Here is a 21,083-nt window from a genome sequence, read left to right on the forward strand (position 1 = left end):
ATCCTGTCTGATTCGTGGTATTATTATTAATCTGTTTCAATACACTAATAGATGAAGACCTCAAGCTCAATTCTTTGTTTTACACTGCCACATAATTCTACCGAAATAAATTTTTCGTCAAATCAGCTTACCTCAGGGTGGCTTCTCAATCATCATAAACCTTCGAATGCCACTGGATAATCAAATTCGTTCACTGACTACCCTGTTTATGGGCTATGTGTCCAGAAATTTAGATCCTGAAACATATTACATTGCCCAAAGACCTTCATGAAGTAAACGCGTTGACCAAAAATATGTATGGATAACAGTTAATAAAATATTACCCAAAAACCGTTATCAGCCTCCATTTTACCAAGGTGGCGTCGTTTGCCTGAGGATACCAAAGTGACACCAAGTAGATGTAGATTAGTATGTAGATAGTAGTAGATTAATCAGCGGAAAAAACTGAGTAAGAATTAATCAAAGAGACCTTTGTCCCTCTACAATATCAGGTTCCCCCCCCCCCTCTGGCGACCAGACTAAATAGTTTCAGTCTGATGTCCACCGGCACCACATTTTGAAGATGCCTATCCCACTTTCTTCACCTCTAAATCACAAGTCTTTCGCTTCATGAAAATGGACTTGGAATGTACCATATTTTTTAAAAATACTTCCAGTGGGTGTCAAACTGACATATTATTATGACTGATTTGGCCGTGAGTACAACTATATTTCTAAACGAACACCGTATGGAATCGACAATCTATGCAAACTGCTAATTGACATTTTACTATTGAAATTGAAAGTCATGATTATTTTTAATTTTGAATCTTTTGGCTTCATTTTGCTTTGGATCGGTTCAATCGACAGAGCAGTTGTAGAGTTATCTGACTGATCTTAATCGCACAGTTTTCAATAACATAGTGGAAATTGAGACAGTGAAATTAAATTCAAACCAATGTGAAGATGGGTCCATATCGCATGCGCCAAACATCATCAAACCATCTGTGATGGTAGTGGGTACAAACTTATTATAACATATTTCTTTACAATCTTTATACTTTTTGAAAAATAACCATGCAATGAGTATTATGATAGCTTGAAAAATATTGAAATATTTATTTGTTGCCTTTTCTGGAATTTGTATAGAGACACTATTTTTTTTCTTCTATAAAGCCATCTTTGTATGATGGGCCCTGTATCATTTTTACCATAATGTTTGCTGTTCTTTAAAATTATATTCATAAGTAATAATAAATTAATTACTGCTCGACTCGTTACGTCCCAAGTGTGTGTGTACATTAAATGCATAACATACACATGTATATTTAAAAAAAAAAATGTATGTGTACATGATATGTTTATATGTGAATAGTGCATGTCCGTATTTTGTCCGACCATTGCGAAGCAAATGGATTGTGCACAAAGATAGCAATTACTTCAATCAAATGATAAATCTCATTGCGGTGTGTGAAATCAAATGCAAATATGTTTTTTCTTGTATTTCTGAACGCGTAATGGCGGCCATTTTGTTGTATGACTTCAGGAAGCCATTTTATTATGCTAAATGACACTTCATAATATTTGAATTGATCTTTTCCGATAATATGTTTACAAAGATGACTTCACTTCATTTAGTTTTAGTATTGTTGAAATGTTCTTCAATTGGCAGTACCTATATTGCATTTGGTCAACATCTCAGTTATGCTATCGTCCAATCAGCCAATGTTCAACAATTACATTGAAGCTATCGATCATGAGACTTTTGTTTTAATAATATTTCTGCATGTATATGAACATGTATCACATCTTGATTGTAGAAACGTCGTTCGTTGATCATATGGCTGACAAGACTATATCCGTTTGTTTCGTGATGTATTTAATTACATTTATTATTGATAGCGTCTGATAATAAAATTATTCTCTATTTTAACACAATCTCGGTGTCCTGTTTCGGTAAATAATAAATTAAATTTTGACATTGTCTCGTACAGCGATATACGCTTCCATCGATAAAAGTGATTATTTAAGGCAAGATATAAGTAACGTTCGATCGCTAAATTATTCTCAGTGTAATTCATTAAATTTAATATTAGCTTATTTAATTACGCCCATTGGGTAATCGATTATGACGTGTCGGGTCTCGTCACATGTAAATCCGATCCATTTGGATGGTTGGCTAGGCAGCGAGCGGGTTGTTTAAAATAAGTGTATTTGGAAGTCCATTTTAATTGATTACGCCTCAAATGTTTTTACGATCATGCGTTGAATGAACTGATTGAAATTTGAACAAATTAAACAACTAGTCTAATAAAATACATGAATATTCGTAATTACTTGAAGGGCATTATGTATTTGTAAATCAGCAGCATATCTTTAAAAAAAAAAGATAACTTCTAGTAAAACGCTTGAATTAATTATAATTAACATCACGATCCAATAGAGATGTTTTAAATTAAACGCGATTGCATATAATATAAGGTATTAAAGCCAATTATCTCATACGATGAAAAATCTATTTTCCGTCATAAAATGTTAATACACAACTAGAAGTAGTGACAAATCTTTTAAATATCCCTCTTATAAATTAAAAACCCTATAAGATAGGACGTACGTATTTCAATGACATGTTTAGCATGCAGCACTTGTGATAATTAATGTGTAAACTTAGTACTATCCCATTTGTTAGTTTACGTTAACAATTGATTTATGTAAAGTAATAATTATGCCATTGTGGTTATATTTTTCATACATAAGATTAAGGTACTTTCAGAACTTATCGTTGTGGTATATTTTGTTGAAAATCTCAGTGCATGAACACTGTTTAGTTTGATTATTTTTGCAGAAAAATCTTGCCTCTAGGTTAAAGGTTTTGTTTTAAAACAGTTAAATACAATATTATGTTTTAAGTGCTGTTCATATATTGTATTTTCATTTGAATACTTGAGATTTGTTTATAAACATAATCTATTATGCTTCAAATGAGAATCTCTCTCTCTCTCTCTCTCTCTCTCTCCTCATTTAGATTAATTATGTTTAATAGTTATATTATATTCTTTTATTCTGATTCTGTTGTCATTTATAAAAATTTCTTGCCGTGTTATTCAACTTTATAAAAAATTGTATCATTTAATTTTTGACCGACTCTCGATTAGTGATGTATAAAAATTGATCAATAAATAATAATTGTAGTTTTCGAAATGTGAAACAAATCCGTGTTGCCAAATCATTATATAAATAAAATATGTATTTAAATTAGCTTAATATATAGCAGATTTTATAAATAAAATAATATAGAAAATGTATAAATTATGTGAAAAATTCCGATTACATTTTGTTCAAATGCAAATTTTTATCTCTCTGTTAAATCGGTTTTCATTTGGATATATTTTATGCATTTAAAAAAGGAATTCATCTGATCCGAAAGTAGTCTAGACGATTTATACCGATTTTGTTTATATTTGTACGTTCGACAAGCAATATTTAAAATACGCACTCGTTTTTATTTAACATTTTCAAATTTTATATTCTCCATTTTTGCTCAATCGTAAAGCTAAATATTAATACTATCGTTATTATAAAAATGTTTAAATATTTATTGTTATACTTATTTGATATGTGGGTTTATATTTTTGTTGATAAGTCATTTAAAATTAATTTTATAATCCGCGTGTAAAAATCATCCTTTGACAAAACTGCGAAAATCATAGTTTAAGTTAACCTCACAGTTCTTCCAGTGGATCGATCGGATTAGATATAATAGAGCCGTGTAATTCACACATTTTTAATATTAGCTTTCTTTTCCCTAACATAATTTAACCTGTAATAATTATTTTACTACTATCGTAATAATTATTAATTTATGTAAGTATTTAATAGAAATATATATGAATAGAAGTGTAAATATGACACCAACTGTGCCTGAAGATATTTCTAATGATTAACGAGCCTTTAATTTATATATTTCCGCAACAGTTGGATTTGTATATTATGATTGGCATCCTGACGAGTACTTCTGTTCATTTCAATTCACAAACCGACAACAGGAAGAGAACCTTTAGTTATGCAGTGAACTCCTTATATTTTGTGTGCCATACATCCGTAAATTGATTGTTATTATTTACATAGGTGAAAATTTCAGTTCAAATCTGTTTCTCTGAAAAAAATGATGTGTGCTCAATGCTATTTACAAGGTGTTACGAGTAAAATTTAAACATTTTCAATATTATAAATAACTGTAAAAATGGTTTTTGGTGTAAGGTGAATAAATCTTTATTTTTTATATGGTTGTCTTTATTTCTCCCATTGTCCCCATTATGTTTCATAAATTATTCAATATTTAATCACTGACAAAGCTTGGAGATGCAACTATCTATCGCAGAGACGGAGACCCGCCTGTTTATCTCAATGCATTTACATGAGAATATCAGCTTTAGCGGCAGCGGTAATTCTTTTGAAATTGTGAAAGTCATTATTTATTTGTCTCGGGTACCTTGTCACAGACATTGAGATTAATCGATGAATCAATCGCGCTAACAAGTGCTAATTTTTGTCTCCAAAAGACCTTCAAAGAAAACCAAAACAACTCTATAAATGCCTAATATTAATGTCTGGATCAGAATGCTGGGTGGGCACTCGGCAAACGGAATGAGAGAGAAATGGATATCTATAAAATTAGTCATGAACAGAATCTTTGGGGCTGTTAAAAGAGAAATTGCTCTGGATCAACCATGGGAATAGAATGTCAGAGGAGCTCATTTAAGGATGCTCAGCCAATCTAATTGTAAAGCTCTGGCACTGAATTGTTTGAAGCGGAAAAAAGTTATTGAAGTAAGCTGAAGTACCAAAAATGATGATTGAGGGAGACCGGCAGATCTATTATAATGTAACAAAATTGTAATAATCCAAGAGACATGAAACATCAAAAATTGCGTTTCTTAATAGCAATGCAGGCAGCGTTAATAAGATAAGCCTGCGAGCTGTCATTATTATGAAAAAAAAATTCATGACAGGTGAAAAGCAAAGATTCTACACCATACTTCCAGTTATTTTAGATAACTGCCTTCTTGCACACAGAATACACCTACTATGTTGTATCGGATCCAGAGAAATAACAAAAAAAAAATATGGTATTATGTAGTTAGAATTAATTGATCTGCAGAGGTCCTAACAGATTAGGACTAGCGAAATATACTATACTGCAAAGGTAAATAGGCATATTGTAGGTAAAAAAAAACATAATATTATGAAATGGTTTTTTATTAAATTTCATCGTTCCAATTATTATAGTAACATTCCATTAAAACTAAAAAAATACATGTTTTACAAATGAAATTAATTACTTAAATATTAAAAAAGAGTAGGTATTTCATCCAAATTCAACAAAACATCTCGATTCTTGACAACCTGACCTGTTTTTTTTTTTTTTTTAATTGATTCCATGAAATATATACCTCAATTAATCTGCTTAGTATGGTACAACTAGAGTGTGCGATTTCTGTGAGTATTTGTTTTCTCGAGATTTCGTGATTGGTTTTTCGATGGTTCGATAAAATGAAAAATTCTGTTTACAATGAAAGTCAAGACCTTTTTTTTAGCTCTTGAATTTAAGAAAAAAAATCCTGATATGAGGTGCAGACGCAATGATAATATATTATGAACATTTCTTTACATATCAATATATTGTCTACCTAAGTCTTTGTATTTTATTTTTGGGCTGTCACCATGTATTCCTCAACGTATCGAGCTCGTTGCAGAAACTATTCTCAAGAGATAATGTGGTGAAGTGTACAAATTAGGTGTATGAAAGCGAACACCACTCCAACAGATCGGTGTGACAGAGGCCGTCATATTGAAAGTATTATTACCGGTATCGGTATGAAATGACACCTGTTTTGTCTGCGAGGGATTTATTTAAAAAAAAAAAAAAAACTCAATAGTATCGATCGGTCAAAAAGTATCGATAATAAAGTTGATCAACAAGCCTAAAAATAAAATACAATTACAAATTAATAACCGTGTTGATGCACTAATTAATTTTTTATTTAAATGTCAGTCGTATCCCGTAGGGTCTCAGTATGGAGCCAATCAATCCAGTTTCATGCAAATCAAACAAACATGTTTCTGATAACTTTCTTGTAAGCTTCGTTAATGTGTTTCACCTTCTCTCTTAACACGGACGCCTTCTGCTTGGCGGCGGAATCATCAGGTGTGATGATGAGGACTTGACAGATATCTGAATAAGCGGCCTCCCAGTCGGATAAGCCCATCAGCGCCGAGCATCGTCTGTACAGAGCTTTGACATTTCCTTGATCGAATGCCAATACTTTTGTGCACAAGACTATCACCGCATCGTATTCATTGAATTGAAGTTGGCAGTGCGCCAGATTATTGTACAGTTTAACTTTTAAATCGATCACATCTTTTTTGTCAGTTTCACTCATTGCTTCGAAATCAAAATCTTTCAACGTCAATAGAAACTTCAATGCCTTACTAAACTGTCGAAATGCATCGATAACTTTTTTATCTTTGACTAATTGGACTCCGGAATCTTTGTGCTTTACTGCATGCGTTACCCTTTTTGCCCAATGCCAGTCACAAAACAATCCGGGATCTGTCACTTTTACTATTTTTATATTACATGCGATTATTTGAGCGATACTCTCGTTTTTGTTCAAATATAAAATCTGAATGATGCTCGTTTCGCCTACAAACATATGCTGTAAACATCTTTCTATATCGATATCTATATAAGATAGGCTCTGTCCGATCGTGATGTCTCCAGTGAAGTTTTCGCTTAAAATAACACTGTTTTCACTCGGTTGGAAGTTTCCTGATTCATCTTTGATTGAAACTTCTGATATTTCTATTTGGCAGTCTGAACCTTCGACAGCGTTAGAGGAAAAATCTCCCGGAAACAGGACGATCTTAGATATTCTTTTATGCTTAGCATCACTCAAAATTATTTCTGTCATGCTGGATACTTAAGGGGCAACCTTGTTTTGTATGATATCTTTATGGCCGTTAAAAGATGGGTACTTTTCATAATATCCTATATTTATATTTGAATCAATATATTATGTTTAAGGCATTTTCTTCTTCTACCAATTCTCGAACAATGTTTTTGAATCAAGTCGAATGTCAAAATTATGAACTGTCATTATTGCTGACTGCCAGTTAGTGCTGCCATCTTTTCAAAGTGGAATTATAGTACAGAGCCTCCAAAATTATAGTATTTGAGGAACAAATATAGTACGCGTTGTCATCTTTTGAAAATGTATAGGGTTTTTGTTTCGCAGAAAAAAAATAACGGAGAAATTGAGAATCTCCGAGACCCCTTTTTATTTAGGCAGGTACCTCTTCCGACCAAAAATGCTTTCCGAAGAATTCAAGAAATTTCATTTTAAACCAAATTCAAGGGATTTTTTACGTTTTTCGAGCATTTTTTTTAAGTTCTCCAAAACTTCCTATATGGTACAGTTCGATTATACGGAATACAGCGGAAAACGCATTTTTAAAATACCCGATAAACTGGATTATTTGTTAGTTTGGGTTAGGTTAGGTTGGGTTAGGTTTGGTTAGGTTAATGATACATAATTCGTAGACCCTAAGTGGGTGCCCCCCTGGTAGAGTAGTTGGAGACCCAACTATTTTGGTCTGACCTCAATAGCCAATTCTACCACTGGACATACGACGGTTGCCCCTTGACAAAGCTAAACAGGATGAAATATGTAATGAGTCCCACAGTTTACCTTGCCAGGTCCCACCACCTCTCAAGGTGAACTGTGGAGGAGATAAATCGGTCGCAGACCATGTATATATAGGTAATAAGGTAATAGAGTTAAATTTTGATTAAATACATGCTTAGGTAAGGGGTAATTAAATGTAGAATACGATTTGATTTGTAATATGATATGTAAAAGAATTTGTAATATAATAGGTAAATGTAATATATTATGCAATGGATTGGATAAATAATAAAGCGGGATATATGGACGGGAGTTAATGGTATATGGTAATTAAGGTAATATTAATATTAATCAGATGTAAATCGATATCACTATGTGTGCACACATACGGTGTGGTAATTGTAAACATATGCTCATAACCTGTTGCGAAGTCTTCCATTTGCACATTGCAGTGCAATCACAAAGCGGAGCAACATATAGGATCCGATTTTAATCATGATCCAGCGTGATTTTAATCGTAATCAGATACGATATAAATCCGCGGAATAACGCGAAGTCATCTCCGAGAGCGGCGTTCCCATTCATATGATAGGGAACCTTTCCCGCTCACACATATGACGGCGTCTCTGTCATGTGTGCCCAGAATCGATTTCGAACACAGCAAAATATATCGAACGATGGGGGACCCTCTCTCGCTCGCACGTATGACGGCATCACTGTCATGCGCGCCGAACAACGGATCGAGGGTTGGCCGTCCTTCAGGGCAATCGAGTGCCAGAATAAGGCGCGAGAAATCCTCGGATGATGGAATATGAGCATATGCAAAGCAATTATTAATACCTATTATGTGTGGTTGATAGACTGACATCCGTCAACCGGATATAAACGTGTAGCATATGTCGGTATCGCACATCGGATTTAGCACAAATGTTATAATGAGACAGTTATGCAAATTCAGCAACCACCAAACGTTGGACAAAGAAATGCGACCACGCCTAATTGAATAAAAGGCCGTATTCTAAAATTCGATATCCAGTCTTTTTCGTGCTTTCAGAGCTTGTCTCCACGACACTCTGAGACACGATTTATTCGAAAATCTCATACAAATTTTCCAGTCGCGCGTTGTGAATTCCGCCGGGCAGAATCATCACCCCCTTTGAGCCACCCGTCGGGACTCAAATACCTCTTGGTCATACCTATTGGTGTGGAGTGATACCTAAACGTCGTCGAATACATAACTGTCACTTTGACAGTTCGCGACCACGTACAGTATTGACAATTATTGACTTTGACGTTTCAATTTTTTTTTGGACCTGGCTCCCAACCTTTCGCTTTAGTGCCCCGGGACTCGTGCGACCTCGTCTACTAATTAATAATAATAAAGCTAATTTTAAATAATTAATTAATAATAATAAAGTTAATTTTAAATAATTAATTAATAATAAACGAATTAATTTTAATAATTAATTTAATGATAATTAAATTTTATCTTTTTGTGAACTTCGGATATGAACAATTTCGACTTTTTTTTGATTAAGGTAAATGTACCAGTAGTTGACCTTTTTTCAATAAAATGCCGAAAATAAGAAACGTAGACACGGGATTGCTCTAAATTGTAAAGATGAGACAAGTGAAGCCATCTGTGGTCGGATTGAGAAACTAACACGTCACCATATGTCATAGGAGCGTCATAGCAGCTATTTGAAAACAACACATCACGCCGTAAGCATTTTATTTTTAATTTCTTAAGTAAATTGTTAAGGATATCAGTGGATGTAAGCATATGCCAATTTAATGTTTTTGACTTCATAATATCAAGTTAATGCATTACGGGCAGTCATAATATTGAAGTATCGATATCATTTGTAATTTTTTAGTTTTATTTACAAGGAAGCAAGTTTGTGGGGGGGTCAACTACTCAAACTTTTTTTAATACTTTTTCAGTAGTTGACCAGGGTGGTCAACTACTAGATAAATTAAATAAAATTATTTCACTTAGTTTTGAACAATTTTTACATTCATAAGTATGGAACGATGATTATTTATTAATTATAAGTGTCTAGGGTGGTTCTGTCCAGTAGACGACCTAGGTGTCGACTTTTTATTTTTTAAGCAACGGGTTTGTGTTTTTTTTCTTCGGAAAACAAAAATTTCTTGAATTATAGCCCTGAATATATAACAACTGAATGCAGCAAGCCAACAATAGCCGACAACTTACGAGAAATAGCGACGCGATAAAAAAATGCAGGGCATCACGGAGGATTTACTTTGGTCATTATAACGTACCCATATAATTAATAATGTTAACGTTAGTTTTGCCGCAAATTGTTTATCAGCCTACCTCACCATACTTTTTTTATATAACCTGCCTGCTTCACCATACTTTCATATAACCTGCCACCCCTAGGGGAGCAGGGTCTTAGCCAAAAAAGGAATCGAGACAGTGTACCAGCAGGTAAATGCCAACGATAAAGAATGCATAACCGTCATAGTAACAGGGAGTGTCGGTGGGGCTGTCACACCAACGACAGTCCTCTACAAGTACAAAAGAATTCCTCAAGAAATTTCCGAAAATGTGGACTTTGTCCATGGAGCCCTTAAACTGTAACAGTACCAGGAGAATCGTAAAGTGTGCCTTCAATGGTTTCATCAGAGGATCCCAAGCGGTATTTAGAGAGAGATCCTGAGTAAAAACATTGATGAGGAAAATCTTGAATCTTTCCGCAAAAACAACGAACTTGATCAAGATGACAAGTCACTGTTCGCACTGTGACGAAAAGTAAAAAAATGAGTTGGAAAATATCACTCCACCTGACCCGGTCAGACTCATCGATGAGGCATTGCAAGAAGAGGAATCCGATGATATGATGTCTTTGGCCGCCTGGAATACTATGAATTATTATGATCAGATCAGATGTTTCATCTCCAATCACTAGGGCACCTGTGGCTTTCTAACGACTTGTGATGGTGATTCGTCTCCAATCGCCAGTGCACCTAAGGCTGGTATAAGGATTTGTAATGATACTTCGTCTCCAATCGCCAGTGAACCCGTGGCTGGTCCATCAAATATTCGTAGTCCATTCAAGAGACATTTTTTCTTCCCCGGTGAAGGGGAAGAAAAATTCATGAAGAAAGCAAAAAATGGAAAAAACCCCCACCAGTGTTTCCGGGAAACCTTGCCAGGAGTATTACGTAAACAAAAAGTGGAAGAAAGAAGAAATGGAACGGTTGAAAAAAGAACGAGCTGCAGAGAGGCAAAGAAAGAAAGAACTAAATGAGCATGCAAAGGAAGAAAAAAAATGGGGGAATTGAAAGCAGTCAAGAAGAAAATGCGTTTTTCTTCCGAGTCTTCTAACCCAAGTGTTGACATTTCAGACTCAGCGGAGAGTGAATGGCATAAGTCTAGTGATGAAAGCTTTAAGCCTAAAACTCGATGGCTGCCCGTTATGAAAGTCATCAATGAACATTATATTATAATACTTCCCGGGGAAAATCGTCCATATTTCTAAAGTAAAAGCTACTATTTCATCGATGCAAAAGTGCGGGAGATTATGGAAATGGCCAGAGCGACCCGATGTACTTAGTTATGAATGGAAGGTGGTAGTATCCCACATAAATGATCCAACACAAGTAAGCAAAACTCGTAATGTTTATTTAGTTCCGGAATAATTGGACTTTATTTGGAATATCTAAGGATTTTTATGTTAAGTTTTATTTTGATAAGTACTGAGCCTATGCGTTACTATGTAGTATGTATGTACTTAGTTGCTAAAATAAATATATTTTTGAATTTTTAGTTTGAAGTAACTAATTTTGCACCTTTTGTTACCCGAAGCTGATGATTGGCTGTCAAACAGAATCCTCTCCTATGTAACTTGTTACTGAACCGCCCATTGTTACCAAGTTGGTTCAAGTAGCTATGGGCTAGAGTGGTCTGACAGGAAGCCCTGAGGCAACTCTGCCATAAAGCCTTCTGATTAGACATGGTCAACTACTGAAAAATATAGTGGTCAACTACTGGAACCCATGATTAGACATGGTCAACTATTGAAACATATAGTGGTCAACTACTGGAACTTTCAATTTTTTGGATGGTCAACTACTGGAACAAAAACATGGTCTTGAAAAATTGAACACAATTTTTTTGTAACAGACCCTTTCTTAATTTTTGTCTTGTCATATTAATTAAGACATTTGATCCATTATGAGTAGACTTGCTTTGCCAACATTCGGTGTAATGCCAAACGTTAATCGTTATTTTTGTTGAATTTTTTTCTTAAGTGGTCAACTACTGGTACGTTTACCTTAATTGTGACCTGTGAACATTAAATAATTTTGACATTTCGGCTTATTGTGATTGTTTATCGAGAATCCAGTTATACATAAACATTTATTCATTTGACATTTAATTATAAACTTTAAAGTAAAAGAGTGCCATAAGTTAAATTGTGTATAAACATTGATAATATACCAGTTCCGAAGTTTAACTAGTGTTTTTCTTTTATTATTGACTTTTTTCTATCGTAACTTCTTGGTTACTCCACATCCATGAGGCCACTGCCTGCTCTCTCCACAATTGATGAACCTCCACTTCCACTCCAGAGCTAGTCAGGAATTCGGAGGCCTTCATTAACCTAACAAATAATCCAGTTTATCGGCTATTTTCAAAATGCGTTTTCCGCTGTATTCCGTATAACCGAACAGTACCAGTACGGATATATTGAAAGCTTAGTACTTTTTGCGTATTTTTTCCTATATTCAAAATTATTGTATTTTGGGCGTACTATACCTTTTTACTATCGTACATAGACGCGGATGAAAATTATAGTATATATACTATAATTATAGTACGGTTGGCAACGTTGCGACTTCTGTCATTTTCCGTTAAATGTTGCTAGCATAGAGGCTTACTATAAATATTACTATTACCAAAGAGATTGGACTCCATCTCTTTGATTATTACTGTAATTTTAATTTCTCGAAAAATATAAGTTACAGCTATACTAAAATTTCACGTCAAATATACAATTTTGAAGAATTCATCACGTAACATGTTTCGCGATTTTCCTAAATTTTATATTTTTACAACTTTGCATTATCAGTAAAAAAAGGTGGCAACACTGTTGCCGTTAGTTTATTTTTTATTTTTTATGGCTATAAAATACTAACCATGGAAAAGACAAAAAAATTACAAAAAATGTATTTAGAACAGAATGATACCTACTTCAATTAAATATAGCATTACATTGGGTGACCTAAATTACTAATTGAATATAAGATTTAGTACAAAATGCAAAACTAAATGGTATAATTAGGTAATTCGACGTTAAATATCAGCTCACCACCGTGGCAACTTTGTAACGCACTTCACTTTTTGACTTGTTACATATTTGAATTTTTGAAGGTTTCTTTTTTAAAAGATTAATAATTAAAATACCATTTCGCTATTAATAAAAGTTTCAGTTGTTATTTCGAATAAAAACAAATAAATAATGCTCAGATTTGGCTAATATGTCAAATTATTTGATTCCTGTGTAAGTAAACCAAGTGCTCTTATTATTTTATTATAACTTATTTTATTTCTACATTCTCTTCATTTGAGGTTTTATTGGTGTACCCACATGTTATTGATTTGTTTCAAATTTATCGTTTATTCAAAAATAAATAATTGATAAACCGTGTGTATAATTTGTATAAGAAAATCAAATTCCATAACCTCCAACCGCGTCTCTTGTTATGGTTTAGGATTTTTAACAAGCTTCAAATAATATGAAAAGTTTGTATTTTGAGTCAGCTGTCAACAATTTCAAGCAGAGTTAAGCCGCGTTGACACGGTCCAAGTACGATCCAAGTAGACTTGGATAGGAATAATTAGTATGAAGATGTCTCATCCAAGTGACAGCTTCATACTATTTATTCCTATCCAAGTAAACTTGGATGGCACCCGATCCAAGTACACTTGGACCGAGTGCCATCCAAGTGAACTCGTATGTGACATCTTCCTACTAATTATTCCTATCCAAGCTACTTGGACCGCGTCCTACTCATCCAAGTTAACTTGGATAGGAATAAATAGTATGGAGCTGTCACTTGGATAGGAATAAATAGTATGAAGCTGTCACTTGGATGAGACATCTTCATACTAATTATTCCTATCCAAGTCTACTTGGATCGTACTTGGACCGTGTCAACGCGGCTTTAGTAAGTTCAATTATTCGCGTAGGTATACCATAAACTTTTGAATGTTCACCATTGAAGATGTCTAAAAATGGTTTAGCTATTGACATCAAGGTAGTATCTGACAGAAATATTATTTTTTCAGATATCCGATCTCACAGAAAATGTCGAACATGCGAAAGTATAATCGTATGCCCGAGATAGACTACGAATTCCAAGAGTTGAGGAGATCAGCCCTCCAGAAGGCCATCGAGATTGCACCATATGTACATGAAACCACAATTGGCCCGAGAAAGGTCAGCATAGATCATCACTCCTCCACCAGTGCCATCAAAAATCTTCGCGTCACTGTCGATGTAAATGGTTCGGAACAGAAAAAAAAAATGATGCACGTGGAAGCATGGCAGAATGAACTTCTGATTGAAACTAAATGCGGCAGAATGTCACTCGGGAAGGTGATGCTCGAATGTAATCTTCAGAGAAAAGAAGCCGCCGATCTCGATCTCAGGAGCATGCTCAGTAATATGATTGCAAAGCGAGACAAAATGAAGACCGAGTTTTGGAATCAAAAGGAACTTGAGTATGAAAGAAGGGCTCAGGAACAAAGATATCGAGAAATAGAAATCCTACAAGAGGTGGCTGCCGGTGATGAACTTGCGAAGTTGGAACAGAAAAAATTGGACAATGAGAACCTCGCTAACGCAAAAAAAATCAGATTACGCATGGAGAAGCAATTAGAGTCGGCCAAATGGTTTGAACGGTTCAATAAAAACCACTCAAGACTGAGCACATTGCATGTTGACGTCAACAATATGCTGTCATCAGATAAAACTATCCCGAGCAAAAATCGTCAGAAATATGATTCTGCAATAACAGTCATAATTTCTTCGATGGATAATATTACTGAAAATTTGAAGTCTGGCAACATTAAGTTAGATGATATTCAAAAAACTGAAGTGCTTGTTGTGCAAATGAACGATTTAAAGACTGCTATTGTCCAAGATATTGCCAATATAGAACTGGCTAATAAGGCGATTCAAGAAACCATCTCGGTACCTGAAATAATACATTCTAAAGAAACCGGAGATATAGCAAATATTAACAATAATAGTCCTGAAAAACCAAAACCAGCTCCGAGCGCGCCGGTGAAAGTGAAATTCTTTAGTAATCAATCCCACAATTTGTATATTGAATCAAAGTTGTATTTAGAAAATTATGAACGCAGTTATAGAAATTTACTAGAAGACGTGTCTCAAAAGAAGTTCAGATTTGAGCTTCAAAAAGCTGTCAATACTCCTTTGAATACTATATCTTCCGTGAGCGGGTCTCATTTAAAAGATAAATATGACAAGCTGTACCAACTGCTCAACGGCGAGAGGGTCAGATTGCAGAATGATCATATCTCGGTCAATCAGCATCCCGAAGGAAAGGCGTTTTGCATGAATTTACTGGCGCGGAAAATAGTGCAGCAAGGAGATTTGACAGTTTCCAGTAATCCAGAAGCGGCGTTTCCTATCGCGTCAGTTACGATAGCTTTATGTGCTAGATTTCCCGAATTGATAAAATTGTTAGATGCTCACTTTTACAGAGACTGTCCATATTTAGTACCTATGCTTATACCGCAGTGCGAAGGACAATCGGAAGAAGATTTTTATAAAGCCAGAGGATATCGCTACAACGAAGACGGTACCGTGGAAAAACAGGACAAGTTCATCAAAAGAATGTCTGGAATATTCCGGTTGCGTGCTGCAATTTGGGTGACAAGAATGCCTCGGAGCGTCAATGCTCCTCATCCCCAAAGCTTGCCACACGCCTGGAGATGGTTGGCCGCTTTCACCAATCTAGAACCCGAAATGGAGATCAGCGCCACTTTACTTTTTGATTTCCTCTCCGTGTGCGGATCGGAGTGCTTCAAACACTACAAGAGACAATTCGCAAAAGTCTTGCAGCTTTTAATGACTGAATATTATGACAAAATGCAAAAAATTGACGAAGGCGGGCCAAAGACCAGGCTGGGCGTTTTTATGCAGAAAATTGCCAAAGACGGCCATATTCCGCCTCCATATGGTTCACTCAGTGGGACCGTTTGGTAGTGTAATTTGACTCAAAAGACAAATGTGTAGTGAGAAATAATATAAAGACAATAATGTACCTACTTAAGTCAGACTGCGGCATCGGAGCACAGTCATATGAGACCTGCACAGCAGTGCATAGATCACTTTTGTAGCACCGTTGCAGGGTGAGGGAGGGTCAGCCGTGGTGACGGAATCCATGTTACATATGCAGAGTGTCACCCTCTGACACACACGTCCAGGCCAGGTGAAGGACAACAATGTACTTAGTATTAAAATAGAAACCCAATACCTAATTTAGTTTAAATTTTATTTGTTTTGTGTATAGTATTTTTGTTCAATGGCCACATTTTATGATAATTTATTTTTAACGAACATGTATTTGATTTCAAATAATATTCAAATATAATTCATACTTAACTAGATGTCGCAAAATAAAATTGTTATGTGAAAATGATGTCACCTTGAATCAAATACAGAAAATTTTAATTATGTGACCAGGTGACCTCACTGTCACATAACAATTCTTTCTTGTACACTCGTAATAGTAAGCTACATCAATGCTTCTTAAAATCTTCCATCATCTTGATAATCCTGGCAGTTGATTCAATGTCATTTTGTTGCCGGTTTTGATATGATCTTCCCAAAGCAGAGGGCATTGGTGTGAAGTACATCATTTTTTTAGCCTTCAGCGTATTTATCACTTGCTGGAATAGAGATTATACATTATTTTTATTTTAGAAAAAATCTATCAAAAGTATCATAGAATTTTGCTTCTAAACCGTGTATAGGAACTATGTATACACTAGATCAATGTTCCCCAACCCATACCTGCAGACTGGTAATAATTGAAATATTACGTAGACCGCCAACACAGAAATAAAAATATTATATTTCGTTTATTCGTTTTTAAATCCTGTATTATCAACAGTCTGATTGCGAATACAAAAAATATATAACATGTAAATTCTAATTGAAATAAGCAGAAACTGAATTTTTAATACTTCTGGAATTTTGAGAAAGCAATATTTGATTTTTACTATAATAGTTGATAATCGTGGCTGTAATGTTTGTTCGAAGAGACGATGCTCTGCGTTGACATCCATTCGGTTTCTCTGTTTCCTTTTTATTACTGACATGGCCGACAGTCTTCTCACATGAATGGGTAGTCGTAAATGCTGACAATTATTTAATAGGTTTTTAAGTCAGATGGATAGTTTTCTAGCGGTAACAATCTTAGAACCGGCAGAAAAATTCTGCGGACCAGCGGTTGGGAAACACTGCAGCTAAATGATTTTGTGAAAATTGTTTTTATTGTGTAGATTAAAACAAAGACAGACTCGTCGCGGATTCATGGGCGTAGGACACCTCCGCCATGCCCGTGCGTAATATCCCCATTTCTGAACCATTACTAAAATGCATAACTAGAGTCTAGACTTACATACTTCCTGCGATTTGTGTCTAGCCTTTGTAATGTGTGATGAGCCTAAACCGCGAAATATATTATGGTGCATGTCGCATACTATCACGTGTCGTCACATTAAGTTGCCGCTACGGCAAAAAAGTGTGTAATGTCGTTTTTCTTGGTTTTTAAAATGTTATCAGACTGATGCTCCCATCCCATAGCACATTTTGAACCTTTAAACGAACATTAACAGTTATCAAAATCTGCCGAAATCATCAGAACAACAAAGAGGTCACCTCATGTTGTACTGCACTGCATCGACACCTGCATGAGTCAATGAACGTTTTTTATCATTTTCTACATGCCTACACATTTTCAAATCATGTCAAAATCGTGTGTTTTTTGTTTTTAACGGTTGGCACTATGTATTTTCTATAAGAATGTTGTCTATTATCTATGGTCTGCCGGTTGGGTTCTGTTCAAAATATTATTGAATTCACAGAGACTCATTACTAGGTTACTCCATCATTGAATTTGCAGAGATCGTGTTCGTTCAAAATATTCTGCAAAATGACGAAACCATAGACTAAATTTGTCAGCGTGATAGTACACGATATGCATCTCAATATAATCACAACTTTAAGTTTTAAATTTATTGTATAGTAAAAGTATTTTCTGACTATAGTATCTCTTTCAACAACAAATCAACCAAAATTTTGTTAAACAATTTATTCAGAGGATTCCTACAATTTTATGTGTGTTTATATACAAATTTAAATATAATTGTTTTTAAAACTAAGAATATGGGAGTCGCTTGTTACCTGTTATATCCTAAGCTAAGCTCTTCATTTGTTATCCAAGTATACAAAACTAATAAATTATCATTTCTGTCATGACTTTGTGACTTATTTATTTACACCCGTTGACTTATTAATGGACACAGGATGTGAAGAATAAAAGGACTTGAATAAATGATAGATATCTGGATCTACAAAGTACACGTTACACTCTTTCGTAAATAGATAAAAATCCAGATTTATGTTTTTAAAGTAGTATTGTTCCATTCTGCTAACGCAACTGCAGGTATACCCGTAAATATTGTCACACACATATTATGTAGTGTAGAAATAAAATCTACTTACTATACTTCAGTGGAAAAGAGTGGAGGTAGGCTGTTACGATCCAACATAAATATTACACACTAAACTCTTGTCAGTCATATGTATTTATTTTCATTCAGCCCAGACTACAATAATTTATGGTGTTGGTTAGTTTTTAAAATTCAATTAAACCCAACGACAACAAACTGACAAAGTTTAGTGTGCTCTATTTATGTCGAATCTCCACAGCCTACAACCACCCTTCGCCACTGATGAACATTAACTATTAAAACAACAATAAAATGAATGAAAATACATAATTTTGAAAATATATTATAACTAGGCTTACCATAATTATAAAATTCTAAACCGGGACAGGGACGTGAGATAGGGCGAAGAAACAAATTTAACCACTAAACATTGTTTTATTATTAAAAGTATCTACGAAAGAAGAATGTAGAAGGTCTGCTGCAGCACAAATTTTAATTATTTTATTTATTAATTGTATCAGTCATAACTTCTTGCTGGCATGAACTTTTTTCAGCACATTATTATTTTTGTTAAGTTTCTCATAAAAAAGGTTGTATGTAATGCTAAATAAGTTCAATTTGCAGTACAGTAGCGCCCATACCGTAGACTCTTGGATACGGCCTCGGTCATTCGACTAAAAATGTGTTTCATGATCGAGAAAACACGCTCCAAAGCTGCGGACTTTCCCGGTTAACACAACAATTGTATTGAATAACTTTTACTAGTTTGGGTACATCGATGTGTTGCACGTGAAAATTTTACAATAATTGGACCCACTTGTCAATATACTCGATTTGGGATATGAAAATATTTATTAATTAAAAAATATACAATGTGCAGAAAAAACAGGCGTAAAAAGCTCAGAAGTTACACCTTCCACCAAGCTTTCGAAGGCAACATTGAATCTTATGGAGCAGAGAAGGAAAACCAAGAGCGATAGACAGGCGCAAAACGATATGGAGTTTTCATCACTTTGCAAAACCCTCCGAAGGAAGATTAGAGAAGACCTTCGTAAATTCAATGTAAACCTCATACAAGCAATTGTGAAAGCAGGCAGAAGTTTAAACAAAAACAAGCAATGCTTGTCGATAGGAAAACGTCAAATCACAGCACTAAAAGCAAAAGATGGTTCTATCGTCAGAAATTGGGAACACTTGTTAAGCCGAGTTGAAGAGTTCTACAGCGATCTCTACAGTGATGACACTGACAATACGACTATAGACTTAGATCTTCAGAGAAATGGAAATTCGGAAGACCATACTCCCGAAATTACATCCTGGGAAGTAACCCATGCTTTAAATTACATGAAAAGTGGGAAAGCCCCCGGGGAAGACGGTTTAACGATAGATATCCTCAAAAAAGCAGGAAAGGATGCAAATGAAGTACTTGCACAATTGTTCACAGCCTGCATATGCAAAGAGGATGTCCCAGAGGTATGGAAAAATGCCAGCATTGTCATTCTTCACAAAAAAGGTGACAGAGAAGACCTAGCAAATTATCGTCCAATAAGTCTACTCCCTATTCTCTACAAGACGTTCACAAAAATTCTCTCAAACCGTCTGCAAAATGTACTAGACGAGAACCAACCGAGAGAACAAGCCGGATTTAGAGGAGGATACAGCACTATGGACCATATCCAAGTCGTCAGAGAAATCATAGAGCGGTACCAGGAATACAAACTGCCACTATGCATGGGTTTTATAGACTATGAGAAGGCGTTTGATTCGATAAAGAAATGTTCAATACTCGACGCACTCAGAAAACAAGGAATCCCTGGACGCTATATAAATATTTTCAATAATATATACAGTAGCGCAACAGCATCTGTAAATCTCCATAAACCATCGCGCAGATTTCCTATCAGCAAAGGAGTCCGACAAGGTGATACAATCTCACCTAAACTATTTACAGCTACCCTTGAAGACTTATTCAGGCAACTTGACTGGAATGACAAAGGGATCCCCATAAATGGAGAATACCTGAGTCATCTGCGCTTTGCCGATGACATAGTAATTTTCTCGCAAGACTCAGAAGACCTCCAAAGCAGAATGCAGGAACTCGCTGAAGTAAGCAACAAAGTAGGTTTGAAAATAAATGTAACAAAGACGAAAGTCATGTTCAACTGCTTTGCAGGCCAAAAAGAGATCCTCATCAATGGCACTCAGCTCGAACAGGTGAAAAGCTACATCTATCTGGGACAACAAGTATCTATAGATGGATGTATATTTGATGAAATTGTTCGCAGAGTAAAGCTAGGCTGGAGTGCTTTTGGCCGCCTGAATAATGTCTTCAAAAGTGACCTTCCACTGTGCCTAAAGCGCAAAGTGTTCAACCAGTGTGTGCTTCCCGTGATGACATATGCGTGTGAAACATGGACCCTAAGTAAAAGAGAGATCCAGAAACTTAGAGTAGCACAACGTGGTATGGAGAGGTGCATGCTGGGCATAACGCGAAAGGACAAAAAGAGGAATGAGTGGATAAGGAAGCAGACAAGGGTTTGCGATGTAATAGAGTTTATTAAAAGCCTTAAATGGAGATGGGCTGGACACATAGGTCGAAGAAGAGACAATCGTTGGACAAATCTAGTCATCCAGTGGTATCCAAGAAGTACAAAACGTCCACAAGGTAGACC

General features: G+C 35.2%; 2 protein-coding genes across 2 annotated transcripts; one reads left to right on the forward strand and one right to left on the reverse strand.

The window, feature by feature from the left end:
- Nucleotides 1-5,224: 5,224 nt before the first annotated feature.
- On the reverse strand, nucleotides 5,225-7,174 carry LOC147071057 (uncharacterized). The gene has a single exon (XM_085948474.1). The coding sequence runs from the start codon at nucleotides 6,951-6,953 to the stop codon at nucleotides 6,087-6,089; it is 867 nt and encodes a 288-aa protein (XP_085804600.1). The 5' UTR covers nucleotides 6,954-7,174; the 3' UTR covers nucleotides 5,225-6,086.
- Nucleotides 7,175-13,003: 5,829 nt separating this feature from the next.
- Gle1 (Gle1 RNA export mediator) lies at nucleotides 13,004-18,218 on the forward strand. The gene is made up of 2 exons (XM_085948229.1): nucleotides 13,004-13,201; nucleotides 13,990-18,218. The coding sequence occupies exons 1-2, from the start codon at nucleotides 13,179-13,181 to the stop codon at nucleotides 15,935-15,937; spliced, it is 1,971 nt and encodes a 656-aa protein (XP_085804355.1). The 5' UTR covers nucleotides 13,004-13,178; the 3' UTR covers nucleotides 15,938-18,218.
- The last annotated feature ends 2,865 nt before the right edge of the window (nucleotides 18,219-21,083 follow it).

Source organism: Rhyacophila brunnea, unplaced genomic scaffold, assembly GCF_057557595.1.
Source record: "Rhyacophila brunnea isolate RB1 unplaced genomic scaffold, BYU_Rbru_1.0 scaffold_20, whole genome shotgun sequence".
NCBI classification, from domain to species: domain Eukaryota; kingdom Metazoa; phylum Arthropoda; class Insecta; order Trichoptera; family Rhyacophilidae; genus Rhyacophila; species Rhyacophila brunnea.